General features: G+C 36.9%; 1 protein-coding gene across 9 annotated transcripts in view; it reads right to left on the bottom strand.

The window, feature by feature from the left end:
* Positions 1–17,243, bottom strand: part of LOC106868898 (deacylase AADAC) — a 50,010-nt gene extending 32,767 nt beyond the window's left edge. For 2 of the 9 annotated variants that reach the window (XM_014914548.3, XM_089358361.1), the window contains exons 1-2: positions 8,985–9,107; positions 4,061–4,236 (exon numbers count right to left, since the gene is read on the bottom strand). In XM_014914548.3, the coding sequence (XP_014770034.1) occupies positions 4,061–4,204 (144 nt within the window). In that variant the 5' untranslated portion in view covers positions 4,205–4,236; positions 8,985–9,107. Of the gene's footprint in view, positions 1–4,060; positions 4,237–8,984; positions 9,108–10,190; positions 10,729–11,553; positions 11,756–17,126 lie in introns of those variants that run through there. The other 7 variants (XM_052971028.2, XM_089358360.1, XM_014914619.3 and 4 more) reach the window with 6 other exon arrangements.
* Between the last annotated feature and the right edge of the window lie 1,580 nt (positions 17,244–18,823).

Below are 18,823 nucleotides of genomic sequence, written 5' to 3'. Positions count from 1 at the left end.
ATAAAAAGGAGGTAGAGAATAAATTAGTTGTAATATATAGAGAGGGAGGAAAATAGTGTCACCTGGTATGGAAAGAAGAGAACTTTTGGCAGAAGAGATAAACCCTTCAGCATACACATAGTTCTGTCAAAAGTAATCCTTATTTATTCATTTTGTTTTGAATTAATCATGCATTATCTTGTAGCTTTGAGATTTTGATAAGGTAGCTTGATAAAAAATTGCAGGACTGGTGAACAGCTAGTACCACATATCTTTATTAACACTGTATGAAAAGTAAATTCTATAGAATTTGAGTTCAACACAAAGAGGATTAAAATACAGGAAGGTATTTATTAATATATTTTTACTATAGATACAAAGCCTGAAATTTTGAGGGAGTAGGATACTCAATTACATCGATCCCAGTGCTTAACTGGAACTTATTTCACCGACCTCGAAAAGATGAAAGGCAAAGTCGACCTTGGCGGAATTTGAACTCAGAATGTAAAGACATGAAATGACGGTAAGCATTTTGCCTGGCATGCTAATGATTCTGCCAGCTCACTGCCTTGAAGGTATTTAGTAATATCAATCATTATTATCTAATTTCAAATTTTGGCACAAGGCCTGCAATTTTTAAGAGAAAGCAGTTAGTATTACATTGACTCCAGTACTTGACTGGCACATTATCTTATGAAACCTGAAAAGATGAAAGGAAAAATTGACTTTGTTATTTGAACTGTGACCATAAAAAGGTTGGAAAAAATGCTGCTTAACATTTTCATCTGACATACTAATCAATCTGCTGGCTTGCCAGTATTATAATGATAATAATGATCCTTTCTACTATAGGCACAAGGCCTTAAATTTTGGGGGATGGGGCTAGTCGATTACATTGACCCCAGTGCTCAACTGGTACTTATTTCATTGACTCCAAAAAGATAAAAGGCAAAGTTGATCTTGGCAGAATTTGAACTCAGAATGTAAAGACGTCAATACTTCACTGGTACTTTATTTCCCACTGTCAAAAGGATGAAAGGCAAACTCAACTCCTGCAGGAATTGAACCTAGAACATGAAGTGCTAGAAGAAATACTACACACTGTTTTTCCAATGCTCTAATGATTCTGCCAAGCCACATATAAGTAAATGTTATCCTTATTGTCATAGAATGATTGGCAGGTTAAGTCAAGTCATTCTCTTGGCATTTCTGTTGGAACACTCAGAACTCTTTTTTTTACCAATATTTGCCACCCCTCTTCATCTTGGGCTTTCTTCATTATTCTGATATTCTCAAACATCAACAACAGGCTTCTTTCAGTTTCTGTCTACCAAGTTCACTCATAAGGCTTAAGATGGCCCAGGGTGTTACATAATATGGGATGAACCTAAAGCCTTGTGGGAAGCAAACTTCATAACCATACAACCACATTCACACTGCACAACATAGAAAACAGTAACATTTATTGGCACCCCATACGCTCTCTGTAGGACACAAAACCATTCACAATAAGGACTGTGCAGTTGGTATATAACTTTCTACACCTCAACGTTATCACCAACTCTGACTACTCTGTAATAGACTAATCACATCGTTTATATATTAATTGAAAGCTCACAAGACACATGGCCAATTTGAAACATCAGACCACTTTTTTGCACTTTAACCTGATAAAGTTTGGGTTTAAAGTCTATAACTCTGCTGATGTGGGTTTTTTTTTGGATATCATTTACTAAAGAAGTTACAAATAATTAAGCATAAGACCAAACTGATAAAGAAGCTGTTTTCTTCAAAAGATTATGATTGTACCAATGAATAAAAGGCCCAACCAAATCACACTATGTAATGCTGATTCTGCTGCAGAATTACATCAAGGGTACAATATGTCAGTGTTGTACCCTTAATGTTGTACACTCAGTGTACAGTGTTGTACACTCAACCGCTTATGTGTTAATTCATTGAACCTGGCATTTCAGATAACTGATGTCCATGTATTATACATATAAATCATCATATATACAATACATGGATGGACCTATCCATCGTAAGTCAATGTTGTCTGTTCTGTTTGCAACAGAATGCTTTATGGTAAGATAGTTGTCATTGCCTCCCCACCCAACAAATTGCCTCTGTGGGCCTCCATGTCAGGCACTAAGTGGTGTACAAGAGTGCAACAAGCATGGTTGACAATGCAGGCTACTCAGCAGCTCACTTGCTAGCTGACACACAACTATTCTCTCATGATTTTGATCTTCTGCTTCTGCGTTGGTCAAGGATTTCTCCACCTTGAAATACGACGTAAGAGTGTTTTAGCTTTTGCTGAACGATCTGCACAAATGATTTGCTTATAATGATTAAATGCATGTGTTGTACATTAGCTCACTCCCTCCATCAAATCAACGCTACCTGAACAGGTGTGTGGTGTATCACATGTCAGGTGTCGTAGTGATGGCAGAGCATCTTGCGATGAAGTGTTTTGCCCAAGAACACAATGCACCACCTGGTCTAGGAACTGAAACCAGGATCTCATGATCGTGAGTGCAACATCCTAACCACTACGCCAAGCATCTTCTATGATAATAATAATGATAATAATAATAACAATAATAATAATAATAATAATGACAATAATCTTTACCACTATAGGCACAAGGCCTGAAATTTAGGGGAGGGGTAAGTCGATTACATCGATCCCAGTACTCAACAGGTACTTAATTTATTGACCCTGAAAGGATTAAAGGCAAAGTTGACCTCGGCGGAATTTGAACTTCAGGTGAAATACCACAAAGCATTTTGCCTGGATTGTTAACAATTCTGCCAGCTCACCGCCTTAATAATAATAATAATAATAATAATAATAATAATAATAACAATAATAATAATAATGCTAATAATAATTTCAAATTTTGCCACAAGAGTAGCCATTTTATGGGAGGGGATAAGTCGATTACATCGACCCCAGTATTTCACTGGTACTTGATTTATCGACCCGAAAGGATGAAAGGCAAAGTCGACCTCGGCGGAATTTGAACCCAGAATGTAAAGATGGGTGGAATACCACTAAGCATTTTGCCTGGATTGCTAACAATTCTGCCAGTTCACCACCTTAATAATAATCATCATCACCATCATCGTCATTTAATGTCCGCTTTCCATGCTGGCATGGGTTGGATGATTTGACTGAGGGCTGGCAAGCCAGAAAGCTGCACCAGGCTCCAATCCGATCTGGCAATATTTCTACAGCTGGATGCCCTTCCTAATGCCAACCACTCCGAGAGTGTAGTGGGTGCTTTTTATGTGCCACCGGCATAATAATAATAATAATAATTATAATTTCAAATTTTTGCCACAAGTGCAGCTTGGTGGATGTAGGGGTTGCGTTGATTACAGTGTTCAACTGGTCCTTGTTTTATCAACCCCGAAAGGATGAAAGGCAAAGTCGACCTTGGTGGAATTTGAACTCAGAATGTAGCGATGGGCGAAATACCACGAAGCATTTTGTCCAGAGTGCTAACTTAATAATAACAATAATAATATTACAGTTCTATATTTAAGAGATGAGGAATTATGTACATTATTTACATTTGACGGATATTTGTCCTCATCTTGTTCGTTGCTAACACAACGTTTTGGCTGATATACCCTCCAGCCTTCATCAGGGGTCTTGGGGAAATTTCAAAGCTGGTTTCTCATTCCTGAGGTATTTTTCAATGTTGTTATTATTATTATTATTGTTTAGGTCACTGCTTGGAATCGAACTCAGAATCTTGGGGTTAGTAGCCTGTGCTCTTAACCATGGGCATATGGCTTAGTGGTTAAGAACACAGGCTACTAACCCCAAGATTCCGTGTTTGATTCCAGGCAGTGACCTGAATAATAATAATAGTAATAATAATAACATCGAAAAATACCTTAGGAATGAGAACCCAGGTTTGAAATTTCCCCAAGACACCTGATGAAGACTGGAGGGTATATCAGCCGAAACGTTGTGTTAACAACAAACAAGATGAGGACAAATATCCGTCAAATGCAAATAATAATAATATTAATAAAAATTTATGTAGAATAATGATATACTTACAACAGCATGTAGGACTTTACTTCCTGCTATTACTGTACGTAACTTCCAAGGTTCTGCTACTGAATCGGGCAATGGCTCATATAACCAATAAGATATCAACACAGTTATAACTGCCAAAATGACACCAAGGTTTTTCAAGATCATTTTGATTCTAATATTCTTCAAATGTTACAATTCTATAAAAATATAAAAACAAAAGACAGTTTTATATGAAAAAACAGAGTGACTAAATAGAAAGGAAAATGCTTTAATTAGGAAAAACTTTAATTTGATTATTCAATACATTCTGTGTGTATACCTTTGAGAAATGATCAAATCTCTTATTTTGCCCCGCTTTCAGTCAATGGACTGTGGGCATGCTAGGCACTGACTTGAAGGGTTTGGTCAAAACTTATCACCCACAGTACTGATTCTTATGTCTGGTATTTATTCCATTGGGCTCTTTTCCAAAACTACTAAGTTACAGGGACATAAACAAACCAACACTGACTGTCAAGCAGTGGGGGTGGCAATCACAAACACATACATATACATATTCATGCCGACGACATGTTAAAAGCACCCAGCACTACTGTAAAGTGGTTGGTGTTAAGGAAAGGCATCCAGCCATTGACTTGAATTCATAACCTTCTAAATCACTGGTATTAATAATACCAAATCGATGAGGTTTATTAACACTAATCCACTAGGTATTGTTAACACACTAATCCAGTAGGTAAAATCTCCCTAGAGTGTGCTCATTTTAAACAATAGATGCACAGACATATGACATATATATATGTGGGTATGTATATAAATATACATACATGAACTTATGGGATTAAATGTGGATTTGTTTGTGTGTATATATGAGCATACACATAAGTATAAATGATTATATACACTCATCTCAATATTTTTGTAGAAACAAGATTAAAACCATTTATAATGCCTTTTTATTACATAACATTCCTCTCCAATTTTTATCGGATTTATATCAGCCTATCTTCTCCCAACTCTACACTCTGAATTTTCTTTCTCTTTTTTTTCTTTTTTCTTTTCTTTCTTCTCTTCTTGTCCAACGCACTATCTGGTAGCGTCCTAATCTCCAACGGTTTTTTCAAATGAATTACGTTATAACCTTCTCCAGCTATAGTTATCATACTCGGTCATAATGTCTTACGTTTAAGATGGTTCCCATACATTCCCTGAGGAGAAGTTTACATTTTTAACATCGACGATTCCTATGGATCGCATAAATTGTAATTCTTCGAAACATATGTCAGAATAAAGTATGCAGTTATAACATGCGTTTACTCCATTCCTTAAATTTTTATATATACTCAAATACCAAAAATATCAAGGAGTTTCTGCCTCATTAACAGGAATTACACCACAGTTATTTTGTGATCTTTGCTACATTGGTTTCTATTAACCCATTTATTCTATCCGAATTATTATTTATTAGGATAAAATAAATACATATAATTATAATTATATATATATATATAGATAGATGGCAGTGCCAATTCCTGACAGTGTTTTCCACCAGCACCGCCAGTAGGGGATGCAATATTATTGGTTAGATGTGAAATTGCGATTGACTCACTGGCTGATAACTGATGAGGAGTTGGCAACCATCTGCGTCTGTTGCCCATTTGTTTGTGCATTTATTATATGTTTTAAATTCATTATATATATATATATATATATATATATATATAATTTAATATACACAACTACAAAAGATCTACTAATAGCATCTCCCAGCAATCTTTCAAGCTCAGTCCATATGTAAAATGTTTCTAAAAACTAGGACACTAGAGTATGACAAAACATGACAAGAAATGAGAAGTAAAAAAAAATACGCAGAGGGTTGAATGGAACAAGAAGAAAGGAAAGAAAACCAAGAATACTTGGAGATACATCATCATCATCAATGGCCATATTATATAAATCTGCTAATTTAATGTATCTTAAAGCATGAAACTATTAGTAGTTCGTTTTGTAATTGTATATATTAAATGATATTTAGCTCTCACTGGATGGAGTACATTTTTTGCTGGAACTGTAAACTATATATATATATATATATATATATATATATATATCATCATCATCATCGTCGTCGTCGTCGTTTAACGTCTGCTTTCCATGCTAGCATGGGTTGGACGATTTGACTGAGGACTGTTGGACCAGGAGGCAGGGTAGCCCAAATGTAGGTTTACAGTTATCACGTAGGTACGTTAAATCTCTTTTAAAACATTTTATTACATTTAAATTTCTATCTTACAAACTGAAAAGGGGGCTTGACAAAATTAGCTAAATTAGCATAGAATAATGGCTACATATTTCATAATTAAGATCCAAACTGTTAATATATATATATGAATGCAAAAGAGATAATTGAATAATTGTAAACCTACTTTTGGGCCACCCTCTATCCATCTATCTATATAGAATGTTTAGGATATTTGCATTTGATTTTTCAGTGATGGTTTCATACTGAGCTGAAGTCAATGCTATGTTTGCTACTATCGGTAAGTGGTTTCATGAATTACTTTCATTACTTTGAGTTTCCGCCATCATTCTTTATAATAGAAGTTTCATTGAACAATTTCCTGTGGCATCCGATATATTCACTCATTCCTGACTTTGCTATTTCCCCATTTCATTAAAGACTTTTTCATTAGTCTCTTCAACTTTTACAAATGCTATGGAGAATTACAGATATAGTTCTTTGGTTTGGATCAGTTTTGGGTAGGTTTTGCTCTTACGAGAAATCTATGCAGAATACTGTTACTCTTGAATACACTGCTGCATGCAGAAGTGTGTTGAAGATTTGGTCTATAAATTCTCTACTTTACAGCCATTGTCTTTATGGCTGCTTCTTCCATGCTTGTATGGACTGGATGAGGTTTCTTTGAGTTGTGTTCTATGGTCGAATGTCAACTCTCATTTTTCAAATAAGATTTTTCCTTTCTCTACACACATCTAAACTAACAAGCAATTTCCCTCTTTGTTACTAGGCACAAATACCCACACACATGACAATAACTTCTGCCTACCAAATTCAATCACAAGACTTTGGTCAGCCCAAGGCTATAACAGAAGACACTTGCCCAAGGTGCCATGCAGTGGGACTGAACCTGAAATCATGTGGCTAGGAAGCAAGCTTTTTAGCAATACAGCCATGCCTGTGATGTATTATTTGCAAGAAACATAAACAATATCATAATTTTCTTTAAAGGGCATCATTGTGAAGGCATGTAGCAAACATGCATCATCATCATTTAACATCCATTTTCCATGCTGGCATTCGTTGGGCAGTTTGACCTGTAAGGCTGAGGGCCAAACTAGACTCCATTATCTATTCTGGCATGAAGACTAGAAAGTAGTTAAATGAATCGTTTAGCATGGGAAATCGCTAATAAAAATGTCAACACTTTAATAATTGGACTGAATCATTAATCCAATAACCGTGAAATACCTCTGTGCAGTAAAAAACAATAATACTCATTCCGTGTGAATGGCTTCATGTTCAAGGTTTTATTCCAACATGTGATAAATGAATGTGTACAGAGAGTATACAATGTTCAATAAAGACTTCTGAGAAGAAGAAAGATTTTGAACAACTTGCCATGTTCCATGATAACTGAGTAAATAGAAATAAATTAAAGGTGGCGAGCTAGCAGAATTGTTAGCACGCCGGGCGAAATGCTTAGCGGTATTTCATCTGCCGCTACGTTCTGATTTCAAATTCAGCCGAGGTCGACTTTGCCTTTCATCCTTTCGGGGTCGATAAATTAAGTACCAGTCACGCACTGGGGTCGATGTAATCGACTTAATCCGTTTGTCTGTCCTTGCTTGTCCCCTCTATGTTTAGCCCCTTGTAGGCAATAAAGAAATAAGAAATAAATCAAGCTACGAGATTTACTTTCCACAAACACCAGACATAGAATACCATGATGAGCTATTGGTAAGAAATCAGATATCGAATTCATGTGCCTGGTTCTTTCTAGGTCGCGGTGGACATTGTTCTGTCTAGAAGAAGCAGTTAGAGGAGAGAAGCTGATTTAAGCGGGAATGCTGCTTAAATAAGAGATGTGCTACTAGTGACCCCCTGCGTGTCATTTTGAAGTTATGCGTAGTACATTAGCAACGGGGGAGTTAATCATGTTCACCTAGAATTTTCTGGAATATTCTAGAATGTTCAATCAGGAGAGATAACTGTCGATGACTCCCAACAAATATTTTGTGGGCTTGCAAATCTGTTTCAATTAGAGTTTCCTACAATTCCATTGTAGTAAAAGTTATTCTGTGACCATTTTGTTCACTTTTCACATTGTAGTTAAAATAATATGTTCCTTAAAACGAACTCATTACTTTATGAATTCACATTCTGCCATGGTCGATTTTGCCTTTAATCCTTTGGGGTTGATAAAATAGGTACCAGTTGAGCACTGGAGTTGACGTTATAGACTAGCCCCCTGCCAGAATATTTCAAGCAGTGTGCATGTGGTAGATATAAAGAATTGAGAGGAAAAAAAAAAAAGGCCGAGGTAAAGAATACGTACACCACCCGTTTTCGGCCTGACAAAAACCTTAACCCACCGAGTGTACGTATTCTTTACTCTTGCAAAAAAAAAAAAAAAAAAAAAAAAAAAAAAAAAAATCATAAATTATCCCTCAACGCCTTTAAGAGGGAGGGAAAAAAAGGGATATTATGAATTGCGGTATTTGGTTACGTCCCTTTCAGCTATTAGTTCAAATCTTTTGGAATGAATTCTTACATCCTCTCGGGGTCGATTGAGAAAGTACCAGTAATATGGTTTCATTAATCAACTACGAGCAGTTCTAAATTTCTGAACTTGCGACTATGTTACAATTAGTTATGATTTTAACTAAATCAAAGAATTAAAAATAAAAAAAAAGCAAAACAAACCAATTACAATCAAACGGAAATAGTACCACGTCAGCTACGATTGGTACTTGTACGAACGTCAGTAATAAACTCCATCTCACCAAATACACGTGTGGTGTGTGCGTTTACGCAGGCGCGAGTTAACTATATTTATGGATATACAAAAAGTTGTCAATTCTTACATGTACATGAGTATATGTTTGTCTATTGGAAATTGAAATGCATATTCTCGGCATCGGGCAAAAACTGGGTTGAGGCTTTGTCTTAAGTTCTTAAATATATATTCACAGTGGTTTAGAACTCACAGGTGTTTGTTCGGGCAGGACTTCAGAAGGAAGCACCGTAACTTATGTTTTAAAATTTCTTGATTTTTATACACACACATCTTTAAACACCGGGAGAGATGGAATCTGGGGTACTACTAACTCGCCGGAGTGTTAAAAAAATTGAATTGATTATTTTTTTTTTTTTTTGAAAATGGTAATTTTCTAAGCTTAAATGATTATTCGAAAAATATGGAAACTATACAGCCGGTTGCAAAACAGAGGAATGGAGCAATAGAATGGTAAATTAAAGGAATCAGAATCCTAAACGCCAATGCTTAAAAGAGGAACCGAAGACATTTTCGGAAATAGATAAAAAGAGAAAATTTTCGAGAGTGGGGGGGATGCTTGTTCTGAAACTCTGCTGTTTCTCAATTATATTAATAAGTCGCAAATCTGTAAATTTAGCCACTAAAGAGACAAATATAAATTTATAATTACTCCAGTTATAGGAAACAAGCTTATCATAAATTATATTAACAATAGCTAAATACCAAAATATGTTAGAATTTTTACATTAGAAGAATGTCTTTATGTAAATGCTGCTAGTCAGTGGCCTTTAGATTCGGCTTAAGAATGAACGTGGAAACATGAACTCGGTATTCCGCTCTACTTGAATATTTACCATCAGATTGCTGATGGTAAATAAATATATATATATATATATATATATATATATACAGTATGTGTTCGTGTGTGATTTTTAGGAAGGGGAATATTTTCAGAGCAACAATTTAAATGACGTGATGTTGGTGTCTTGAAACCGGCATAAAATCATGTGCTTGTTGTATACGTGTATGCAAAACTTGTGCGTATAACATTTACAAATCATTTGCGGGAAGATTTTACGGTTACTGGCGATGCAAGTTTTTATGCTGATAAATCAAATAATTTGTATACTTACTAAGTTGAAGCGGGGGAGTATCCCAGGATTTACTATAAATATATATTTATCTATTAACGTTATTTATATAGCCGTCACAATGTTAAGTAGACGTATAACTTGCTTGTGCAAAATTATCGTTACTATACTAATAATACTGTCGCCAGTTTTAAAAAGACTCAAAGTTTTAAAGGTCTTTAGTCTAAGTCGGAGTGAGATCATCAGCAGCAGCTACACCATCTACAACCCCGCACTGTTAAATCAGTTCACATACTGACTTCTCTCCACCGACACCACCACTGTTACTGATATGGTAGTATGTACTAACTTCCTTACCATTACTGCTGATCAACAATATCACTCCTCATAAGTACACATCGCTAGAAATAGCAGTCAAATCTCCTCCCTCGAAATCACATCCTACCATTTTTTTTTTAAAGAAAAATTGTGTAATATAATCCTAGGCGCGGGAGTGGCTGTGTGGTAAGTAGCTTGCTTACCAACCACATGGCTCTGGGTTCAGTCCCACTGCGTGGCACCTTCAACTATATCCTCGGGCCGACCAATGCCTTGTGAGTGAATTTGACGGAAACTGAAAGAGGCCCGTCGTATATATATATATATATATATATATATATATATATATGTGGTACTACTAAAGCAGCGCGGACCCTAAACACGTATTCATTTGCACACGCGGGTTAGGGTTAGAGATAGGGTTAGGGTTAGGATCGACCACTCAAGACTAGCTAGTGCGGACGCGCGACTACGCGTTCGGGTCCGCGCTGTTTTAGTAGTACCTATATATATATGTATGTATGTGTGTGTCTGTGTTTGTCCCCCCAACATCGCTTGACAACCGATGCTGGTGTGTTTACGTCCCCGTAACTTAGCGGTTCCGCAAAAGAACCGATAGAATAAGTACAAGGCTTACAAAGAATAAGTCCTGGGGTCGATTGCTCGACTAAAGGCGGTGCTCTAGCATGGCCGCAGTCAAATGACTGAAACAAGTAAAAGAGTAAAGAGTATACAATCAACTTGAACCAAATGAAACGTTTCTAATGATACAGTCAGACCTGACCGGTGGCTAAACGCTGAAAACGTTGACTGCATAAACCAGTATGGTTTGCACAGGACGGTCACTTAATAAACGTGTTAGCTGTAGCGAAAGATATGTCATATTTCAAGAGGCTTATCGGGACCCGCACAGGGCACTTAAAACCCAAGCTACGCTACAGGCAAAGCTTGAATATATCCATGCAAGAATTTTTAGCCTTAGCCTGGTGACTGCAAATCGAGACTGGCCACTTAAAAACACTGATACTTAATCTCACAATAGACTATTATTCCATTTCCTAACTCAATCACAAAGTAGTCTACGAACCTGTTTGTCAACAAGTGCCTCTGTTGCATCTGCACGAACAGATCTCGTAGCAGATGGCATTCTTTTCACAATAGGAAAATGAGTACTTAATATAGAAGAAAGAAGGTCTCGTCAGTAGGCACAAAATGTGTGTACAAATTCAATGAACATTAATGCTTCTTAACAAATTCCACCGGTGCATTTTCCAACCAACTTTAGCGCATGTGTAAAACATGGAACGCATTTAGCAAACTTAATCAGTTCCTTTTACTTTGGGCTTGTGAGCCGGTATACTCATGATGCAGAAGATATATACATACACAAGACTATATATATATATATATATATATATATATATATATATTATTAAGGGATCAGCAAATATTTGCTTCACCATATACCGAAGTTCAGAAATAGCAGCTAAAAAAGCTGAGAATCCCACAGATAGCATCACTTGTAACTCACAAAGGCAAAAACAAGAAGAAAAAAAAACAATGAAAACTAACCATTCCGAAGGTTAACCGAAGCTTTTTTAGCTGCTATTTCTGAACTTCGGTATATGGTGCAGCAAATATTTGCTGATCCCTTAATTATGTTTATAAATATATACGAGCTTTTAAATAAATTCTCCACCAATAATGGTGCTTACATACCGATGGGCTTGGTAAAAATTATTAATTGTTGATTTATTAATGAATTAATAAATTGATAATCCTTTACCGTTTTAATATGTAATATATATATATATATATATATATATACATATACATATATATATATATATATATATATATATATATATATATATATATATATATATATATATATATATATATATATATATATATAGCTATATTAACCCCGTGAGCGAAATGTAAACAGTAGCAACACGGAATCGTAACATATAATTGCCAACCAAGAGTGGCGTCCTATGCGGGACAGTAGCACTGTCCCGTATAGAACAACACACTTGGTTGCCAATTATATATATATATACTTTTATTCTTTTACTTGTTTCAGTCATCTGACTGCGGCCATACTGGAACACCGCCTTTTAGTCGAACAAATCGTTTGTAAGCCTAATACTTATTCTATCGGTGTCTTTTGCCGAACCGCTAAGTTACGGTGACATAAACATGCCAACATCAGTCGTCAAATACACACACACACACACACACACACATGTATAAATACGACGGGCTTCTTTCAGTTTACGTCAACCAAATCCATTCACAAGGGTTTGGTCGACCCGACGCTATAGCAGAGGGCACTAGCCCAAAGTGCCACGTAGTAGGACTGAACTCGGAACCATGTGGTTGGGTAGCAAGCTTCTTACGACATAGCCACAGCTACACACACACACACACACACACACACACACACACACACACACACACACACACACACGCACACACTTATGTATATATGTGTGTTTGTGTGTGTATAAATGTAACAGAGTGGAGGCGCAATGGCCCAGTGGTTAGGGCAGCGGACTCGCGGTCATAGGATCGCGGTTTCGATTCCCAGACCGGGCGTTGTGAGAGTTTATTGAGCGAAAACACCTAAAGCTCTACGAGGCTCCGGCAGGGGATGGTGGCGAACCCTGCTGTACTCTTCCACCACAACTATCTCTCACTCTTCCTGTTTCTGTTGTGCCTGTAATTCAAAGGGTCAGCCTTGTCACACTGTGTCACGCTGAATATCCCCAAGAACTACGTTAAGGGTACACGTGTCTGTGGAGTGCTCAGCCACTTGCACGTTAATTTCACGAGCAGGCTGTTCCGTTGATCGGATCAACTGGAACCCTCGTCGTCGTAAGCGACGGAGTGCCAACAACAAAATGTAACGGAAGTTTGGTATATACGTAAATAAATTTATTTTAAGCAATTACAGGATTAAAGGGTTCGCGTTCGTCTGATCCATCACTGGCCAAACAGGCGCGAAAGAAATTTCTTTGTCCTGTCAAGTGGGAACAGTGATTGATGTGTTTCCACTTGATCCATGACCTCGCTGAGGTGGATGTCAACAGAGAAAATATTGACTTCCATAAAGGGGGAAAAACAAATGGAAAGAAAAAAGTTGGTAAATATTTTGGTGTGAACACAAATAGCTGTTACGTGGTAGCAGGGCATGCTAGAAATAGCAGCCAAATCTTTTCTTTTCTGGAAAAAGGAGCCGTTTACGCCTGATTTCAATGTCACATTCGTTGAAATTATGCAAAATAACATGGAAAATAAAAAAAAAATCGAAAAAGTCACGAAACAAAACTCGGATCTTTTCCTTTTGGCTGGCACATCGAGAAATTAATTTTTTGTAACTAAACACTTTCAAACTTCGGATACTGGTAGCATGTGTCATATAAAACATCTTTTACTCTTAGTGATGTTGAGAAAAGTTTATATTTTCAAAGTTATTTCGTGTTAAAGTTGTCGTATTTCGGTAATTTCAACCAATCAATGACGTGTATTCAGCTGAATAAGATTACTGCTGTTGTTTGTCAACAACAACTATCGGCGGTGTATATTTCGTTTATCACTGTTATTTATGACATCGTTCGTGCGTTTGTACTGGTTTTAGCTTTAGGGTTTTAGGGTTAGGGTTAGGGTTCAGGTTTTAGAGTTAGGGTTAAGGTTTTAGGGTTACGGTTTTAGGGTTACGGTTTTAGGGTTAGGGTTGGGATTTTAGGGTGAGAGTTACGGAAAAAGGTGAAAAATGAAGATGTTGGCGGGGTAGGGGGAAAAACTGAGATCTTTTCCCTTTGAACGGCACATCGAGAAATTAATTTTTTTGTAACTAAACACTAAGCAAACGAAAATAATTCAACAAACAAAATAGGCAATTCCGAAAACGCTAAAATAACCAATAACTACACGTGTATCTGAAATGTAAATATAATAGGCGCAGGAGTGACTGTGTGGTAAGTAGCTTGCTTACCAACCACATGGTTCTGGGTTTAGTCCCACGGCGTGGCACCTTGGGCAAGTGTCTTCTACTATAGCCTCGGGCCGACTAAAGCCTTGTGAGTGGATTTGGTAGATGGAAACTGAAAGAAGCTCGTCGTATATATGTATATATATATATGTGTGTGTGCGTGTGTTTGTTTGTGTGTCTGTGTTTGTCCTCCCAATATAGCTTGACAACCGATGCTGGTGTGTTTACGTCCCCGTAACTTAGCGGTTCGGCAAAAGAGACTGATAGAATAAGTACTAGGCTTCCAAAGAATAAGTCCTGGGGTCTATTTGCTCGACTAAAGGCGGTGCTCCAGCATGGCCGCAGTCAAATGACTGAAACAACTAAAAGAGTAAAAGAGTATATCAGAAATAACAGTGACTAACTAAATTTACACCGCCGGAACATCTTGTTGATAAACCACAACAGTAATTGTTTTCACCTCAATAGACGTCATTGATTGGTTGAAATTACCGAAATACGACAACTTTAACACGAAATGACTTCGAAAATAAACAATTTTCTTAAAAACGCCAAGAGTAAATGATGTTTTAAATGACACATTCTACCAGTATACGAAATTTGAAAGTGCTTAGTTACAAAAAGATTATTTTTTCTATGTGCCGGCCAAAAAGAAAAGATCCCAAGGCCAAAAGGAAAAGATCCCAAAAGTCCCTTGGTGGGAAACTTCGAGGTCCCCACCACCCCTTGAACCTTTCTTTTCCGGAGAAAAAAAGGTGGCTTACGGCACGTGTGGAGGTCAGATACGTTGGATGCACCCGAGAAAAAAAAATAATAATAAATGAAGTAATAATTGAGGAAAAAAAATTATTTCACACCGAGGTATGAAATATTTACCGAAAGAATAAAATGTTGTACCGATTATACCTGTATTTTAATTAATTTAAATTAATGTACTCCATCTTGAAAAGTGGCGAAATTTTTGTCGGTTGCCAGCTAGGATAATTTTAGTAACAAATCAAACAGGTAAGACGCAACCAAACTTAAAATATAATAATTGAACATGATGGTAATGTCTTGTGCAATTGATGAATGTTGTGAAAATATTTTGTTTAATTGATTAACGCTAAGTAATTTACATTTTCCTTTATTACTGCTTGCACTGTGTAACACGATTTTTGTCCTTGGGTAGCAACTGTTATTTCTTATTTGCTTAGTCCTAAATTACACCTAGGAAGTTCCTCTCTTAAGCACAAGTCCGGGCAAGGTTGTTTAAAAACGACCAGCAGCCGCCCGTGCATACTAGTCTCCCGTGCATACTAGCCTCCCATGCATACTAGCCTCCCGTGCATACTAGCCTCCCCTCTCCATGCTTCCGATGTTATCCAAGGGAAAGGCAAAGGGGCCGATACGGCTTGGCACCAGTGACGTCGCAACTCATTTCTACAGCTGAGTAAACTGGAGCAACGTGAAATAAAATGATTTGATCAAGAACACAACACACAGCCCGGTCCTGGAATCGAACTTACTACCTCATGATTGTGTTCCAGACGCCATAACCACTGAGCCATGCTTTTGTTACATTTATTCAAATTTCAAAGAATCCCTCTCAACACATGGCTATGATGTCTCCTCCCACTACTCCTGCTCATGATCAGAGATGCACATATTATTAACCACTAGAGAGCATGCTCAAGAGGTTAAGTTCAAGCAATGACAAGCAAATCTGTGGCCTTGAGCAGAATATTTACTATAATGATATTTCTACTTCAGATACTCAGTGATGAATCGATCTGAAATGTAATAGAAAATAGGTCAGTTTCAAATCATTGATGTCCGGGTCAGAAAAGCCAAGTTTAAAGGGAACAGTAGTCATTTCCTTTGATTTCTAGATAGGAAATAACACTAACTGATCAAAGACAAAATGAATAAATAGAAATAAAACAAAAAATTTGTTACAGTCTGATTAAAGACAATTTGTTTACCTTCCACAGTGGTTCAGTGCAGCCTGTTTCACTTTGTCTGCCATCTTATCTTTGTTTTGAAAAATCATCAGACTTTGGCTTTCTGAAGTCACTTTGATTACCAGACTAAACCCGACTCTCAGTTCTCATGCGGTTCTTTCCCAACTGAGAAACATCTTAAGTTTATCAGTATCATGGTGTTTTGATGGAACTACTATAAAAGATTTAGGCACATTTTGTCTTTACCTGAACTGAAACCTTGCAACCATATCAAATTGTCGTTATTTTCATAGATCCAACTGCATATTTATTTGAAAGACAAATGCTTGCAAGCGGGGATGGGGTACACAAACCGGTTGGCATTGAGTCACTCAATAAGTATGTATGCTGCTAGAGAGTAGAATTATAGATAATTTTATGGATCCAGCTACATGTTTGAAGGGCCAATGTATACATGTCAGTTATTACGAGGCAGTGATCGAAAAAATACAATGCTTTTTACTAACTATCATTTTTATCTTAAGATCGATATTAATTTGCTAGATAATGTGTTTAAGACGTTTAATAGGTTGTCAAGTAAGATGACAACCTAGACACAGCAAATATAATGGGTTACAATCGCATTAGGCACCGTGTAATAGCTTAGGTCCTAGGCTGTGACACTTGAGAGATTCCTCGAAAAAGGTATATAGCAATGTCAAATATATTAAACATACTGACCGGAGGTCCTCAGCTTCAGCCTGTGAAGGCTATAGTTAAATCCAGCATTGGTTTTATTGTCAACACTATAAGCTCAGACATAGACGCATAACTTCTTAAATTTTTATCTAGCCACACCTTTTGCTCAAAACGTTTCGTTTATCACTTGTCATGTGATGTATTTCTGCTATTTTTAGTCACGTCTTCATTCTACATCGTTTGCAGCCCGAACGTAACATATAAAAACACTGTCATGTGATACAAACAAAACATCTTTCCAAGCCCCAAAAACCACAAGTGGCTGTGAGCACATTCTTCCTAATAAACAGAAGTGTGTAAGAGCTTAATTGCTGCGTTTCTGTTACATAGATCTCTGTTAGTCCATTTCGCACAAAAATGTGTAAGAAAATTTTGCCTTCTATTTTTTTCTGTCAATGACTAAGAACTTTGGAACTGTATTGTTGTATTCACTTTTAGCGATTCGCCAAATGAACCATTGTAATGTATTCTTTCTCACACGCACATACACACAAAATATCGTAATTACAATATTTTTGTTCGTTCTAATTCGAACGATCTTCTTGCTGAATAATAAAAAAAAAATGATGTACGTCGCTTTATTCTTAAATAGAAATTTGTTTACACATAGTCATTACCAACAATTTACAATACGGAATAAAGTTATTTTGTTGGGAAGATTCGACTTTATTTTTCCGTATCCTCGTGTCATTTATTTTTATTTGACGTTCTCTATATAGAGTTGGTCCGGTGTTAGCAGTCGCCATTTAGTTTGGTTTCCTCGTTTCCCCACAAAAATGGCCTCCTTATCTATTTCAGCTATAGTTGATTCAGCCACTTCTAAATATCTCATCATTTTGTAAACGTTAACATTCTCACACTCACCATCGATTCCGATATTAAATAAAATAGGCATTGCTCAAAGATTCAGAAATCTGTGGAAGAAATCCACTCTATAGATATCAAAACCCGCAAAATCCTGACAACAACTGGGAACTTCCATAGAAACAATGATTTTGACAGGTTCTACCTAAGAAGAAATGAAGGTCGTAGAGGCCTGAGATCAGTGCAGACGGCCTTCGAATGCCATATGGTATCATTCAGGCGGCACCTGCTAAACAACAGTAGCAAAAATAAATATATCAATATAGTCTTGAAAAGTGAAGTGAGCAAGATTGTACGAGTTGGCAGTGAACTCCTCAAGAAACATTCTCTTCCTGATGATCTCCTATACATCCCCCAAACATCTGGGCTCTCTTACCTCAAAGAAGACCTGGATGGAAAGCACTCAGCATACTAAAAAAGACCATGTTTTGGTATGTTGGCTGGAAGCTTGAAGAAGACAGTAGAATTGACACTAAGCACAGCCTCTCTTGGACACAAGAGCACTACATCACATTACACTTTGAAGGCAACGCGTTTGCAATCCAGGAACAGGAGATTGCAACAAAGTACCCTAGTGATCAAGAGAGACAGTTTCGCTCATGTAATCCCAAGCTGCAACCACGTGTGTAGGCTATGTCATGTTTCTGTGGAAGATATTACGCATGTGATTATCAAAATGTCTTAAAATGTCGTCACGGTACTATCTCCCTATGCGCCATGATATTGTTGCTAAAACAATTTACAATGCCATCCGCAAAAAAGACCATCCTGAAATAAACTTAGGAAATCTCTCTGTTATGGAATACATTCATAAA

Source organism: Octopus bimaculoides, chromosome 10, assembly GCF_046866305.1.
Source record: "Octopus bimaculoides isolate indiv1 chromosome 10, ASM4686630v1, whole genome shotgun sequence".
Taxonomy (NCBI): domain Eukaryota; kingdom Metazoa; phylum Mollusca; class Cephalopoda; order Octopoda; family Octopodidae; genus Octopus; species Octopus bimaculoides.
The sequence above is the reverse complement of the archived record's forward strand: the minus strand, read 5'-3'. Positions and strand labels throughout refer to the sequence as shown.